The 18,040-nt window shown below is 31.8% G+C and overlaps 1 protein-coding gene across 14 annotated transcripts in view; it reads right to left on the reverse strand.

Moving 5' to 3' along the window:
• The window catches only part of LOC139502288 (otoferlin-like), a 135,544-nt gene that overhangs the window by 79,493 nt on the left and 38,011 nt on the right, over positions 1-18,040 (reverse strand). For all 14 annotated transcript variants that reach the window (XM_071291809.1, XM_071291800.1, XM_071291785.1 and 11 more), the window contains 5 exons: positions 6,955-7,223; positions 1,845-1,954; positions 1,339-1,462; positions 957-1,014; positions 267-398 (listed from right to left, as the gene is read on the reverse strand). In XM_071291809.1, the coding sequence (XP_071147910.1) occupies positions 267-398; positions 957-1,014; positions 1,339-1,462; positions 1,845-1,954; positions 6,955-7,223 (693 nt within the window). The remainder of the gene's footprint in view (positions 1-266; positions 399-956; positions 1,015-1,338; positions 1,463-1,844; positions 1,955-6,954; positions 7,224-18,040) is intronic.

Here is an 18,040-nt window from a genome sequence, read left to right on the forward strand (position 1 = left end):
TTTTCTATCTTAGGTTGTAAAATAGCTGTTAGAACTTTATTTACCCTACAAGTGTTGTCACAACTGAACTTTCTTATTTTACAGTCTATTCTTTTTTTTAGGTTATCATTCAACATTTATTTTTCTTTCTATAGGAAAAGAAATTTACCAAATGTCTTGAATTTTGATTTTTATTTGAACTGTGTAAATCAGTTATAAGAAAACTTATTTTCAAATGGTTTCAAAATTTTTAGACTCTGCAAGTAAGGTCAATGATCTATTCTTACCTCGTTGTAATAAGGACAGTTTGTAGATTCTTTGACACTTGTGTATTTTTTCTCATTTCCTACTTGAACACACACGACAGGATCCATATTTACACCAGCTAACTGTCGAGCTTCTATAACTGTCACACAGATCTAAAATACATTGTTATAAATATCTTAAAATATTTACTTTCATAACAGTTATCAGCTATAAAAACTCACATTCTAATGCAATTCAGTTTGTAAAGATAATTTTAATTGGATGCTGACAAATATTTTTAAGGGTAAGATTCGATATTCTACAAGTCTGTAACTAAGAAAGCCACCTTTTTAAATTATATTTTTTTTTTGGTATATTGTTTCTCAAAACATAAACAAAAGGTCAAAACTTTTTTTTCTTGTCAATATTGAAAAAATTTAGAAGCGTATGAAAAGTATAAATAGGTATGTTTCCTTTGATGTTTTCATCATAATTTGGAACTTAAATTTATAAATTAGGCTTACAAGATAAATACTTTTGAAGCATTGTTCAAGATGGCCTTATTAAGAAACTTTATACTATACATGATTACCTTTAGAAAATTTATTTAACTGGAAATGTTGCGTAATAAAATATTCTGAGAGCAAACAAAGTATGCAATAGTGATTAGCCGCTTCTAAGCATTCTTAAATAGCAAATACAAGATTATTTCACCATTTGGAAATACAGACCTGAAAGTCCTGAGCTTTTAAAGATGGAGGTTCAATATTAGGTGATTTCCCTCTGTTTCTGAAATAAAAAAAGACATTTATTATATTCTGAACATAGATTTGTTAGTTATAATATTCAGTTTATCCTTTTTTAACATTTGATGCAACTATGGTCATTCACAATTCATGTATATAGATTGAGCAGAATTGATGTCTTTTTTTGGTGTTTTTCAAATTCTAGTCCTTATACTAATACATAAAGCTGTTCCATCAAACCTGATTGTGTGATAAGACCATTAATTTAAGGTCCATCTGTAGTGCATTTCATATAGATAAAACCTGTATTAAAAGACCCAATATCTCTTAAAACAGGTTTCACTGTATATTCAAAAGTGAATGTTACCTTCTCTGTGTAATTGGTGTTGTGATTGTTGATGCACGACCATCACTTGCATTGTCATCATCCATGTCTGACCTTCGACCCAGTAATGAGGCCATCTCTGCTGCCTTAGCATCCAAACTTGTGTCTGAAAAAGATAGACATAGTTGCATATCAATTTTGGAAATATGTAAGGACCGCTAACTGAAAAATTATAAAAGGAAAAGAAACTAAATCTTTTCACTTCTCATTCTAGTCACAAAAGGTTCAATTATTTAAAAATTTCCTTTTTGGACAATTTCAGAAGGAACTTAAAGTGAAAACTGAGAGATTGGTTAAAATAAATATATTTTATAACAGATTATGACAAAGCTTATCCATCATAAAATTATCTTGGTCAGTGAACCAAACATGCTTTTTCTTCCAGCAGAAAGTCATTATGCCTCAGATTAATCAGGTTGTTCATGTTATTTCATGTTGTCTTACTACCTGAAGAACTGTCAGAAAATTGGTTAATAAATGATAAATACCTTCCAGTTCAGGTTCAGGTTCCAGTAAAGATATTTTATCATCTAGGACTCCTGAAGGTCGTCTGTTCACAGTCATCATCATCTGTACTGCTGACTTAAACACTTTCGAACTGAAAAAGAACAACATTCAAATATGAAAAAAAATTTAGATTTATAATCAGTGTCATCTAATGACTAGTCTACTGATAAGGAAGAAAAGTCTATAAATAAGATTAAAACTGCCAAATTATTAGCTGTTGTATATTTTTTCTCCCAACTCATAATTAAGAACTTATCCTTACCACTTTAGCTTGATTTTGAGGTAAAGGCCATATGACATATGCCAGACAGACTTACTTCGTGTAACAAATCTACATACAGAATTTATTAAGTTATCATGTATTGTCACTTGGGAACCGACTTCAATCTGAAATGTTATCCTGATCATTGTTGCTGGAAATTAGAGATCAAACCAATATGCACCACTGACCAGTGTTTTATCAATTAATTGAAGTCTTCCTTCATTTTTAAAATTGTATAAAGGTATAAAAATAATGAAAAGTTATTTTTCAATATGTATATAAATTTTATATTATTATGATTTAATCTTGTTTATTCATAAAACGTAAATATAAGGAATAATTTTGAATGGTGATAAATAAGGGGAAGTAACTCTTAGTTGAACTATCTTTGTAAAACAACAGGGCAATTTATTTACGACCTAAAGCTAAGGTAATTGGTGTTAATCAACAGTGTGTTTGTCACCAAAGCTGTCAGGTGAAGCCATGCACTTAATGGGTCACTTAATTTGACAGTTTACATAGCTAGATGAACTGCATGTTCATGGAAGAATTACGAATTTGCCGGTATTTCAAAGGAATATTACTTATGTCATGAAAATCAATCTCAAGGCTAAGAAATACGGGTGAAATCGGGTCATTTTAGAATTTCCGGGTTATTTCAATGACCCGGCGGGTGATCCGGGTGATCCCTCAGAATTGTGAAAATCTCGGGTCACACCCGCAGAATCCGGGTCAGTTGACAGGTATGAAGATGTCACAATGCATTTTTGGGTTGCTGTCTCGTTGAAGATTAGTCAAAATTTCTATTTACTCAATTTTTTTATTTAATATAAGATTTCGCTATATTTTTCTATAAATGAACTTTATCTTATACTTAATAGAAAAATAAAATAAAAAAATGGGGTCACCGTTCATTTACGCTCACAATCTGGCTTCGAAAGAAACATACATTTTTGTTAATGTCCTTTTTTTTCTGTTGAACTAATAGGAGAAATAGAGTTAATATCGAAATAAAAAAGAACTAAATTACAGAAATCGCTAAAATTTTACTATTATTTAGTTTATGTATAGCTTATTCGAAAACAATAATAAAAAAAATAGGTCACCGATGAGTTAAAAAAGATATTTCAATTTTAATGCCAAAAAATGGCATTTTTGCACCAAAGGGAGATAATTTGGAGCTTTTTCAATGATATCTACATTTTAAAAGTCAACTGGGGCTAATAAACATTGCCAAGTAGTAAAACAAATTGATCTATAAAGACAGATTGACTATATCACTGAGAAGACATTGTAGCCAGTAAATGAAGATAAATGGTTTTAAAACCATGCTTATTTTAGCTTAAAATGATCAAGAACTCTCTAATTAAAACATGAAGTATTACCCACAGGATCTGATTTTAAATAAATCTAATTTTAAAAACTTCAATAATTTCCTTTTGTAGATTTGATATTTCACATGGGAAACTACACTAAAAATTTGTGCCTCCTCAAATTAGGTCAGTCTGTGTCAGCCTTATATGATTTTTGTTTTAGCATGAAGCATGCCTTTGATTTTTGTTTTAGCATGAAGCATGCCTTTGATTTTTGTTTTAGCATGAAGCATGCTTTTGGTTTTTGGTTTTCTCTTTTGAGCTAACTATACAGTATGGGTTCTGTTAATTGTTGAAGACTTATAGTGCCCACTAGTCCTGTGGTCTCTGGTTGAGTTGTCTCATTGACAATCAGACCATATCTCCTTGTCTTTATATCCAATCATTTATCCTGTGGTCTCTGGTTAAGTTGTCTCATTGGTAATCAGACCATATCTCCTTGTCGTCATATCCAATCATTTATCCTGTGGTCTCTGGTTGAGTTGTCTCATTGGCAGTCAGACCATATCTCCTTGTCTTTATATCCAATCATTTATCCTGTGGTCTCTGGTTGAGTTGTCTCATTGGCAATCAGACCATATCTCCTTGTCGTCATATCCAATCATTTATCCTGTGGTCTCTGGTTGAGTTGTCTCATTGGCAATCAGACCATATCTCCTTGTCGTCATATCCAATCATTTTCATTCCATACTTCATTCATTTCTTGCTTAAATTTCAAGAAATTTAGTAACATGGCACTTATTATGCTTACAGGTACCAAGAACAGGGTAAAATGACTGTTTATTAAAAATATGTGATCTTAAACACAGATATTTATTAAGAGATATTTCTTTAAACAAACAGAAATCGATATAATAGTTTCCAAAAATAACTTAACCTTAAAAACATTTTTCAGTTTTATCAAGCTAATCAATAGCCCTTTGGTCTTAGATAAAAAAAAATGTGATGATTGAAAAAATGCTAGATGAATAACTTTGTGTATGTGTAGATAGGAAGTTACAGGAACTTTGTTTTTAATGAATTTGTCAAGTTTCAGGTAAACTGATGTTATCTGTTTCTTTGAAGTTATTTGGAAGCTAAGTTAGATTATACTTTGAATGTTAAGGACTCACTGTGACTTTGAGATGAAGAACAGCAATAAAAGTGCAGAGTTTTGTTTGTTTTGGAAAGTGTGAAGTAATTTTGTGTCATGATTTCATACACCCCTAGCATTTGTAAGTTTTGTAAGTTTTAATTTTTTTTAGTTTATTTATGTGTTTCAGAGTTAAGTGTGATGTCATTTATCACTGAACTCAGGGTGCGGGAGTTTCTCACTACATTGAAGACTTATTGGTGGCCTTCGGCTGTTGTCTGCTCGTGGTCGGGTTGTTGTCGCTTTGACACATTCCCCATTTCCTTTCTCAATTTTATTAGTACATATTTGTGCTTAGGGTCCAGCTAAAGCCCACCTCTGGGTGCTGGATTTTCTCACAGTGTTAAAGACCCAATGATATTGATGTTTTCTGCTCTTTGGTCAGGTTTGTGTCTCTTTGACACATTCCCCATTTCCGTTTCTCAATTTTACCATATCCTTTCTTTTACATTAATGACCAAATCATCTTTCTCCAGAAAAGGGATAAAATCAGTTAGGGGAAAGTAGTTACAAATTGTTTCCTTTAAAAACTGAAATTGATAATTATCATACTGCACTCTTCATACAAATTGATGGTCTGCTAGATAAAATAAATATCCCTCTACTAAAATACCAGGAAAATACTTAAAAAATGACAGATAGTCAAATTACCATAGCAATTATTGTAACGATTTCAGAGTGACAAAACTCCTCTAAAGACACATCAATAATGTCAGGTTATATAATTTAAAACAAAAAATCAATAGTTTTCAAATGTTACAAAAGAAAAAATTGTCAAAACTTGGTTAATCATTCTAGGAATAAGAATGAATGTCTTTCTAAAGATAATTTAAGTCTGTGTTATGTCATACACAAGCTATCAAAGCCCAATTTTCTATCCTGAATGATATTTATATATTTTTGATGGATAGCTTCTAACACAATGGAATGACATTAATTGCAATAATGATGATCATACTTGGTTTCCTAATTTGTGAGAAGGGTATAAAGTATCTAAATATAAAAAAGAATTTGTGGTATGATTGCTCGAGTATGATTGACAATGAGACAACTCTCTACAAGAGACTAAATGACCCTGAAATTAACAAATATAGGTCACTGTACAGCCTTTAACAATGAGCAAAGCCCATACTGCATAATCAGCTATAAAAAGTCTCAAAATAACAAATATTAAAAATTCAAACTAGAAAACTAACAGCCTAATTTATGTACAAAATAATGAAAATCTATCACAAAATTTGTTCATAAAGTAATTTGGTATGAAGTTGAAATGACTTGCTAACAAACTTATGTAATAAAAGTGCCACAGAAATTAAGTCCAGACATAGAGATGCAGCATTATGTGCAAGATTGGAGTCTGATTATGTGTGCAATTATAATGTAGTCTAGGAGACATGATATTACTGCAAATTACTTTGTGAATTTAAATGTTCTTTTTTCAAGACATTATCAGTTGTTTGTTGATCAGGCTATTTGCACCACACAAACAATGATATCAGCATTTCTAGAGTACTGAAGTGCATGACTTTCATTATCCATCAAATGTATTTGTAACTGGTACCCAATGGTACCATAAAAAGATCTTTTATATTACAAAAACGTGCATTAATTCTTATTATATCTGATGATGTTGTTGAAATAAATTTAATGAATAAACTTATGGTACAAATGAAACAAATAATGAGAACCATTCATATGAAATATAACATTATCAGCAAATCCAAATCCTACCCAGAGCTTGCTAATCAGCGTGGGCACCTTTTCAAAGTGGACAGATGTATATAATGATATCTAAGTTGTTATTGTTGATTGAATCTCAACTTGAAGACAAACATGTTTCTATTTCCAAAAGATTTACTTTTGTTGTTCGGTTGCTGTCTCATTGAGATTGAGTTTCTTGAATATACAGACAAATGCATGTCTATCTTCATAATACATAACAGTCTATTATTTGAACTTGGAATTAGTTTTAATTATGGAATTTGTATAAATTCTTGTGCTTGAAATTTTTAATAAATTCCATGTTTATTTGGTATTATAATATTTTGAGCAGTTCATAACACTTTCCATACAATGTGTTATGTATAGATAGTGTTGTGTGCGGCACAGTACATTCTATTGAAAATGTACTATTTTCTTTGAGATAGAAAGTGTTGTGCTCAGCACAGAACATTTAAGTACAGAATAAACATGGAATTTATTGAAAATCTCAAGCACAAGAAATTATGCAAATTCCATAATTAAAAATAATTCCAAGTTCAAATAATAGCCTGTTACATGTTGTTTTAAAAATAATGCAAGAAGAAAACATGATAAATTCTTACTGTCTTGGAGATCTGCCTCCACCCTTAGAAGAAGCCAGACTCAACTTTGACCCCCTAATGGAGGACTTCGTTGATGCAATAGAAATAGTATCACTGCCATCACTCTGACGATCTCCACTACGACTACGTTTGATATTTAAAATGTTCAGTTCATCTTCAGATAATGGCTGCCGTAATTCATCTGTTTTAAGTTTCTCAAAGCCGCCTCTTTGCCACATACCAACTGACCCATCTGGTGCATTATATGTAAGTTCAAAGGTCACTGTTGTCTGAAATGTAAAATATCACATTTAAATGAAGTCAGCTGCATAAGTGCAATACTGTCTTGTCTATATCCAACACAATATGAAATAAGACACATGTAATTACCTTTCAAGAAAAACATTGAACAAACCTTGAATGTTCATGGAATGAGGGAATATCATATCACTGTGCAAGCTTTATTAACATTTTTTTCTCATTCCATGTGTTATAAAATAATGTTAAGAGAATTGTCATTGTTATTTTGAATAAGAAAATCAAATTACAAGATAATCTTAGTAAATGTCAAAGTAAGAAAAAAATTGTTTGTTTTTTTTATGTATTATTAGGGAATATGAAAAAGTTGTCCCTCTTGGGAATGATGACATTTACCTGACAAAAAAAAATGTCCAACCAAATTATACGATGAGAGATAATTTGCCTTAATTCTAGTCTGATTTGTTTGTCTAACTGACTAGTTTGTAGTTATAGAAGTAAAAGATCTTAGATAGGTACAAAGTTTCCTTTGTCTAACTTTCCTTCTTCTCTAAGTTCTCTAAATATCTGTATCATATATAAATTAAGAAATAATTGATGCAAGCTATATTTTATTGTAGTTTTAACATGGGTAGGCATTATATTCGTGATTATTTTTGCTGGAGAGATAGTGAGGGCTAAAATAACATGAATATAATGCCTACCCATGTTAAAACTACAACAAAGTATAGCTTGCATCAATTATTTCAATTCTGATTAGAATAATTACGGTAACTTCTATGTCCGAAGTGTATAAGTGTAGAGCGTTTGTGTAGGCTCTTCCATGAACCTCCCTTTTTTGTTAGTAAGCAAGCAAACAAAGGGCAATGTGACTTTTTTTAGGGAGGAGTTTTGAACAGCCAGCATGACCAGTTGTCATATCTAGGTCAAATATGTCAATTTTGAATTGCAACACATTACAGATTACAGTCATAATAAATGAATTGGTAACAACATGCATCATTTAAGAGTTTGGAAGAGTTTTAAGTTAATGAAATATATTAAATGCATGCCAATATGATAAAATTCATTATTCTGCAGTAGTCAATATATTCATGTGCAAACAAATTTAATTGGATTAAAAGCATGGGTTTATCCACAAAGCGAAAGAAGCACATCATATTAGAATATAAAATATCCACCAAAATTCAATTATTGCAAGTTAAACTTGTATCATTGATTTAACAAAAACTGACAAAATTCAAAGAAACGGAATACAAAACTACAACAAGTAGGACGCAATTTACTCTTTTATCTTATTTTCTTGAAAGCCAATTAGTTAGCTGTGTTATTATGTTGGCCTCTATAGCATTGATTTAAAGGACAAAGGACACACATACAAGTGGACCTTCAAGCTTGAAAATTTTACTCAAAAACATTCAACAATAATGAATCTGGATATACAATTTAACCTGGCATGCAAGAAATAAAACATTACTTGTGTCTATTTACACACAAATAAAATGTCAAGTCCCAAGGGTGAGTTTAAACTATATAAAGTTTATTTCAACCAATAAAATACAGATTGACATTCTGCAGAGTTGAATTAGAGCTAAAAACCAATTATTTTGAAATATGGTGTTTTCCTGGAAACATGTCAATTTCAATAGCATTATAACTGACGGAAATATACTATAAATCAAGTAAGTTTAGTTCTGAAAATAAAACCTTGACATGAAGTTTTTTTTTGTATTAGTTTTTCACAGAAATAATTTTTGAAATAAATCAATCATAAAGACACAACTTTTCAAATAATAAATGATTAATTTTAAAATTCCACTAAGCCTAAAATAAGTGTCAAAATGAAATAAAATGTCATTTCCAATACGTGTAGTCATTGTTTAAAAATGTCCTTTATATAACTTTTTGAAAATCTTTTATACTCAGAAGAAATTACTCCCATACTGTCAAGTGTGAAATAACTCCCATACTGTCAAGTGTGAAATTACTCCCATACTGTCGAGTGTGAAATAACTCCCATACTGTCAAGTGTGAAATTACTCTCATACTGTCAAGTGTGAAATAACTCCCATTCTGTCAAGTGTGAAATTACTCTCATACTGTCAAGTGTGAAATAACTCCCATACTGCCAAGTGTGAAATTACTCCCATACTGTCAATTATGAAATAACTCCCATACTGTCAAGTGAGAAAATACTCTTGTGCTGTCAAGTGAGACATTACTCTTATACTGTTAAGTGAGAAATTCCTTCAATACTGTCAAGTGAGAAATCACTTCTTTGCTATCGAGTGTGAAATTACTCCCATACTGTCAAGTGCGAAATAACTCGCAAACTGTCAAGTGAGAAATAACTCTCATACTGTCAAGTGTAAAATTACTTTCATACTGTTAAGTGATAAATTTCTCCCATACTGTCAAGTGTGAAATCAATCCAATGCTGTCAAGTGTGAAATCAATCCCATGCTATTAAGTGGAAAATTACTTCCATACTGTCAAGTGTAAAATTACTCCCATTCTGTCAACTGTGAAATTAATACCATACTGTCAAATGTGAAATTACTCCAATACTGCCAAGTGTGAAATTACTACCAGACTGTCAAGTGTGAAATTACTCCCATACTGTCAAGTGTGAAATTAACACCATACTGTCAAGTGTGAAATTAATACCATACTGTCAAGTGTGAAATTACTCCCATACTGTCAAGTGTAAAATTACTCACAAACTGTCAACTATGAAATCACTACCAGACTGTCAGGTGTGATATTACTCCCATACTGTCAACTGTGAAATAACTCCCAGACTGTCAAGTGTGAAATTACTCCCATACTGTTAAGTGTGAAATTACTCCAATAATGTCAAGTGTGAAATTACTCCCATACTGTTAAGTGTGAAATTCATTCTTTGCTGTCAAGTGTGAAATTACTCCCATACTGTCAAGTGTGAAATAACTCCCATACTGCCAAGTGAGGAATTACTCTCATACTGTCAAGTGAGACATTACTCTCATACTGTCAAGTGAGACATTACTCTCATACTGTCAAGTGAGACATTACTCTCATACTGTCAAGTGAGACATTACTCTCATACTGTCAAGTGAGACATTACTACCATACTATCAAGTGAGAAATCCCTTCAATACTGTCAATTGTGAAATTACTCCCATGCTGTCAAATGTGAAATTACTCCCATACAATCAAGTATGAAATTACTCCCATACTGTCAAGTGTGAAATTACTTCCATACTGTCAAGTGTGAAATTACTCCCATACTGTCAGGTTTGAAATCACTCCCATACTGTCAAGTATGAAATGACTCCCATACTGTCAAGTGTGAAATGACTCCCATACTGTCAAGTGTGAAATGACTCCCATACTGTCAAGTGTGAAATTACTCCAAAACTGTCAAGTGAAAATTACTACCATACTGTCAAGTGTGAAATAACTCGCATACTGTCAAGTGTGAAATAACTAGCATACTGTCAAGTGCGAAATTACTCTCATACTGTCAAGTGAGACATTTCTATCATACTGTTGAGTGAGAAATCCCTTCAATACTGTCAAGTGTGTAATTACTCGCATACTGTCAAGTGATAAATTTCTCCCATACTGTCAAGTGTGAAATCACTCCCATGCTGTCTAATGTGAAATTACTCACATGGTGTCAAATGTAAAATCACTCACATGCTATCAAGTGAAAAATTACTCCCATACTGTTAAGTGTAAAATAACTCCCATACTGTCAACTGTGAAATAACTCCCATACTGTGAACTGTGAAATTACTCCCATACTGTCAAGTGTGAAATTATTCCCATACTGTCAACTGTGAAATTACTCCAAAACTGTTATGTAAGAATTTACTACCATACTGTCCAGTGTGAAATCAATCCCATACTGTCCAGTGTGAAATCAATCCCATACTGTTGAGTGATAAATTACTCCCATACTGTCAAGTGATAAATCACTCCCATACTGTCAAGTGATAAATCACTGCCATACTGTCAAGTGATAAATCACTCCCATACTGTCAAGTGATAAATTACTCAAATACTGTTGAGTGACAAATTACTCCCATACTGTCAAGTGATAAATCACTCCAATACTGTCAAGTGATAAATTACTCAAATACTGTTGAGTGACAAATTACTCCCATACTGTCAAGTGATAAATCACTCCCATACTGTCAAGTGATAAATTTCTCCCATACTGTCAAGTGATATATTACTCCCATACTGTTAAGTGATAAATTACTCCCATACTGTCAAGTGTTAAATTACTCCCATACTGTCAATTGAGAAATTACTCCTATCTTGGCAAATGTGAAATTACTCCCATACTGACAAGTGTTAAATCAATCCCTTACTGTTAAATGATAATTTACTCCTATACTGTCAAGTGAGAAATTACTCCCATACTGTCAAGTGTGAAATTACTCCAATACTGTTGACTGAAAAATTACTCCTATACTGTCAAGTGAGAAATTACGGCCATACTGTATACTGCCATCTTGGATTGTACTATCGCAGTACACAATCAGTCTAGTTATCTACCCAAATCTGCAAATTTGTACACAGATTTGCGATTTTATTGGTTAGACTGTTTATTTATTTGAAGGAAACTTGCTGATTTATTGCATTATTCAAATTATTTAAACAAATACCAAATATTTGTGTTTGAAAATCATTTTTTTCAACTGAGCCATTTAAGGGGAGATAACTCTTTTTGTTAAAAAAATAGACTGGTCTGAATGGGAAAGTTTTAGTAAATATCCCAGAAGTATCAAAACATTTCTTATTGATTGATTTATTCACATTTTGAAACAAAACACTTTTAAATAATTTAACAGTCATAAGAGTAAAAGCGTAAAAAAGGATGAATAGATTAAACATTAGGAAACTTGCCAACATGAAAGGTTTGGTCCATTAATGCTGGATGTAAAATCTACTATAACAGCTGAGTTTTGCTCCTATCATAAAAATAAACAATTAATATGTGTCGTTTAGAGGGTAATTATAAAAAAACATGCTACTGAGGAACAAAAGTTCAGAGATTTCAGTCACTTTTTCTGTGTCCAATCTCATTGTAAACACAAAGGTCATATGTAAAATGGAAGAAATCTATGCCCGGGCCCCCCCTTTTGTGGGAAAAATTTGGTTGATTATATAGGGAATCATTGAAGCAAGAATGGAGTGGGCCCCCCGTTAGGTCAGTCAGCGGGCCCCCCCCCCTTAGGCAAAGTTCTGGATCCGCCACTGGTTCTGTTAGGATAATCACAGATATATAACAGCAACTTTGTAAATGTTTTATATAAGGGATGGACTACAAGGTTCTTGCTTCACCAACTTAATCGACTAATTGATTGACAATATTAGTTCTTCACACATAGAACACTACTTTGTTAGCAGGAGACCAATGAACATACTACTAATGTGACAAACATTCTACATTATTAATGCTACTTCATCAAACATTTAAAAACGCTATAAAAAGTAATTGACGTGTTTTCCCAAAATTAAGAATGACGTATATCCAAAAGTTACATCGTTCATAAAGGCGTAATAACCAATATGATAAAACTTGAAAGTTCTAGGTGAATAAATTCAATTGTTTTAATACAAGTTAACTCAGTTTCTGAAAACAATTTGTGTATTTTTCTTCCTTGTCAGCCTTTCTGGCAGTCTATCGCCCACATAAAAACACTCAACAACTGTAGATAATGTCACAGCAGTCATTCTGAGTAAATCTAATTGTAACTTAAGAAAATGTGTGTTTCATGGTAATGAGGTCTTGTACTGTTAAATAATTCACATACAACTTGACATACCAATCAAAGAAGCAATAACTATAATGGCATTATTTTGTTAAATTCAAATCTAATGAAGATGAGAAAATTCAATTTCTAAAATTTCCACAATTTCTTAACAGAAAAATACATGCTTAATCAAATTTTAAAATCAGAAATTTTGTATTTCTATATGCTACAAAAAAGTTCTGCAGATTCATACATGAATAAGGCAAATACATTTGATTATGCTGATATTTAATCTTGTAACTCCCACTCAAAAATATGATAAATGTGTTAACTTTTTAAAAATTTAGTTTTTTCGGGTAAAGAGTTATCGGTCATCTTGAATTGAAAAGTTTCTTGTTGTGTTTTGCCAGTAATAGCATTAAGTAATTTTTTTGAAGGATACAATTAGAAAATTTTAATAAAACAAAGTAAATTTTAGACATAAAGTCTCAATAGAGGTGTAATATACCAATTAACAGTACATTTTAGGACATCATTTGTAAATATAAATCAATGTGCATGTCTATGCCTATAGAATCCGAGGAATCCTGAAATCCTGTCAGAAACATTTGTATACTATTATTGTGTAAACCCAGTGTTTCTTGCACACAATCAATTCTATTCATGCTATTATAGAAGCTATCTAAAAACTTATTGTTGGGGAAATAAAAACAGCAAAGGAAGAACTTTGGTAAAATTAAAATAAATCATATGGTTTGTAATTTTGCACTTGGTAATTTTGACTTAAAAATTTACTTTTATAATAATCAACTTTGAAAAGAGGTATGTAATATGATGAATCCATAATAACAATTCTAAAGGAGCAAGATATGAGTTCCTGATAGGATCAAGAAAATGTCAGTCTGATGAATATCACTATATATATACATAGTGCAGTAGGGTACACTGATTCAACTGAAGGAACAAAAACCATCATTTCATGAGACAACAAGGAAAAATTTCTCCAGAAAAAAAGAAGAACTACAAAAGTTTTGATGGCAGACAAATTTGGTGTATATATATATAATGGATTTTTTGTTCATAGAAATCTTGATTTTCTATCTTTCCTGAGACATAACTGTAAAAATATATAAATAATTAAATAAGGTTTGAAAGAAAGTAGACAATAATAAGAGACTGGGATCTATCAATGTATCCCAGGAGTCTGTCATTTCTGACATTTCTGGAGAAAATAGATAGTGTGACGTTTTTATACATTATAGTGTCCTAAGGTAACGTACTCATCTCTAATGCCTTTATTGCATGTTTCTTTACATCTAACATTAAGACAATATGTAAATCTTTTGTCTTTCTTGTGGTTATGTCACCTTAAAGTCTCATTGAAACAATACAATATTGACTTTATTACGGCAATTATTCTTTTAAATATACAGAAGAGATAGAACTAAATTTCCATGTCATTGATCGACTAGACCAATTAAAATCAATCTTTAAAATCACAATGCACATGCAACAGATTGGAATATAAAAAACAACATGGGTTTTGTCACAGACTTTCTTATATCATTTCTATGGTACCTCATTGATAATCTAAAACAAGGAGTTAACAGTGACATCATTTGTAGAGGTTTGATATTACAATCCTGTATATAGAGAACAGAGGGAGATTTGGTATTAACCTTAATGACACAGCAAACCAACAACACAAATTAACAAAATAAACAATGCACATCATATACAGATAAATTAGCTAAACTGCAAATGATCTTGAATAAGTACTTTGTTTTTTGTTTAGTTGGTACATTGTTTTTAGCATAAATCAAGTCATTGGTTTTCTCTTTTGAATGTGTTTACATTTTGTTATGCATAATATATTGTATAGTTTTTGCTAATTGTTGAAGGCTGTCAGTGACCTATAGTTGGTTACATCCTTATATTTTATCTCTTGTGGGTTGTTGTCTCATTGGCAATCCCACATCCTCTCCATGTTTTTATATAAAGGAGTCCTTGGAAAGTGACCTTCAAATAAGAAGAATTGTAAGCATAACGACTGCTAAAATAGTTGTAACTGTTAAAACTATTCTTTGTTTACTGTATTAATTCTGCCCTTTGGTCATTCTCAACCCTTTAGAAGTATTCTGGAAACATAACTGATTGACACTTGAGAGGACATCACAGTCCTTGTTTATAACCTGATATTGAACTTAGCCATGAGGAAAAATACTAATTAAGAAATATAACATCTAAGTTCATCAAACAGACAATAAGGTTTCATCTTGTTTCCCTTTCTGTCACTGTTCCAATAGACATATACAAATCAAAATATTTGTTTCATTAATTATTTTAGATATGACTGGGTTGGTAAGATTTTACAACTTTGGGAGATCTGTTTAATGTAGTAGTATAAACAAAAATAATGTTTTTGACATCCTGTAACCATAAGAATAATAGATGGGTGGATATGTTATACAACATAATGATATTAAATTAACTTAGAAGAATCTGGTGACAAAAGTTTAATTCTCATTTGATAAAATATAATTAACAACACTTTTTATTTAAAGTGTGTCTGTTCAAATTGATCTAGAAATAGAAATGACGTTAAGGGGTAGTTATAATGACAAACCCCTCCCCCCTAAAAAAAACCAAACAAACAAAAGGTAAAATTCTTTACTGTTATAAAGAGTGAAAAAAAACATCCAAAAGTAAAGAAGATGTAATTATTAAAGAAGCTTCTAGCTTGGTGACAACACATGATGAATTACATACTAACCGACAAACAAACTAACTAACTAACTAGAGAAATCATTTAATCATTTACAACTTGTTTGTGTTGAGTATCATGAAGCTTCCCCTTTTGGATTCATTTTAAAGACAGCCTATAAAGGAATCTTTGAAAAAAGATTTTTTAAATCAAGGAGATTTCTGATTATAATGACTGGTAGGACCAAATTCCAACGGAGAACTGTTCCCATACAATAGCATGGCTCATTTAAATAACATCTTGCAGGACTAGTAGAACATTTCTCAAGACAAAATGTTGTGACATAATTCAAAGAAGCTACAGATGCTAAAGACGCTGTGACTTCCACCTCAGGAAACAAAATTGTGTTTAAAGAAAACTTAATGAAAAACTTCTACACATTTATCACAGCATCATTTGAAATTCATTCCAACAGTTATTGAATTAAAGAGATTTTCAAATCAACTTGATCCTGACATTGCAGGGAGTTGGTTAAAGCTATATACAGTAGATACCAATTAAGTCTAATTACGGTTGATCAAATTCAAATACAGATTGCCATGATGTGAAAGTTTCACATGGAACCGTACACCTAATTACATGTTTCCTAGGATGTCAGTAAATTTCTTATACAATCAAATCTTACGTTTTCTGCAATCCTTTAAGTAACAATTACTTATTCAAGCTTAAAATTATTTTTCATTGATTATTCTAAAATTCTCATCAATGTCGAAACAACATGAAGTAGCATTCTTTTAATTTGGAAAAGAATATTAATTTTCTGCTAGCAGGTTTTAATTAAAATAAATGGCACTCAAGTATGTCAATATTATGCGATTGAAAGTGCATTTTTCTGACATAACTATGGTTTAGAATCACCATGACGCAGTGTAAGCTATTGGTATCCACATGCAACAAAATTTATTTGAATAAAGTTTAAAGAAATAAAGATTGTAATTACAAACTCAGAATGATTTAAACTTAGAAGTTTGTTTAGGAACATTATTGGGCAGTACCATAATCTTGATATTCTTTACCACAATTAGAAACTAGAATTCACATTTAACAGATTATTATATCATACAATATTGGATCTAGCTCAACTGAAATCTTTTATGTTTATAATACACCTTATCGCTATTTGTCCGCCATTGCTGGAAATCACACAGGTTCCCGTAAAATTTTGACGTCATAAAACAAAATGTCTGACGCCACAATGGAAAAGTGATTGTTGTTGACGTCAAAAGTTCAAGCGGACGGGTCAGCCGGGAATAGCGATAAGGTGTATGTAGGTAAGGGTGGCCTCATTTTTGTATGGACCTTTACCTCATAAGAGAATGTTTATTGGTTTAATGTTTTTATCAAATTACTTGAAGTTGCTTATACCAAATTCAGTCAAGTGTAAATTGTAGTATACAGTGACATATACTGTAATGGAACAAAATGACCAGTAGGTGCTGAGACCAAAATACAAAACTAAACATGTGTAAAATATAGTGTAGATTTACTGTATCTTTCTTTTCACCACCCTTTCTATAACAAACAAGTGAAACTGCGAGCTACTGCTCACTGATGATACCCCCGCCGCAAGTGGATAATATTAATAGTGTAAAAATATGCAAGTGTTCGGTAAACAGGAAGTTGTCAAGTGATGAATCTGAAAACGCATCACACGGTATAGCTGACTTATATAAATCCTGAAACCAAATTTCAGAAATCCTTGTATTGTAGTTCCTGAGAAAAATGTGACGAAAATTTTTAACTTGGCTATCATGTGTAAAATCATACAAGTGTTCGGTAAACAGGAAGTTGTCGAGTGATGAATCTGAAAACGCATCACACGGTATAGCTGACTTATATAAATCCTGAAACCAAATTTCAGAAATCCTTGTATTGTAGTTCCTGAGAAAAATGTGACGAAAATTTTCAACTTGGCTATCATGTGTAAAATCAGACAAGTGTTCGGTAAACAGGAAGTTGTCAAGTGATGAATCTGAAAACGCATCACACGGTATAGCTGACTTATATAAATCCTGAAACCAAATTTCAGAAATCCTTGTATTGTAGTTCCTGAGAAAAATGTGACGAAAATTTTCAACTTGGCTATCATGTGTAAAATCAGACAAGTGTTCGGTAAACAGGAAGTTGTCAAGTGATGAATCTGAAAACGCATCACACGGTATGGCTGACATATATAAATGTTGATACCAAATTACAGAAAGGGTGGATGTGTAGTTCCTGAGAAAAATGTGACGAAAGTTTCATGGGACGGACTGACTGACTGACGGACGGACTGACGGACGGACTGATGGACGGACGGACGGACTGACAGACAGAGGTAAAACAGTATACCCCC

This window comes from Mytilus edulis, chromosome 1 (assembly GCF_963676685.1).
Source record: "Mytilus edulis chromosome 1, xbMytEdul2.2, whole genome shotgun sequence".
Taxonomy (NCBI): domain Eukaryota; kingdom Metazoa; phylum Mollusca; class Bivalvia; order Mytilida; family Mytilidae; genus Mytilus; species Mytilus edulis.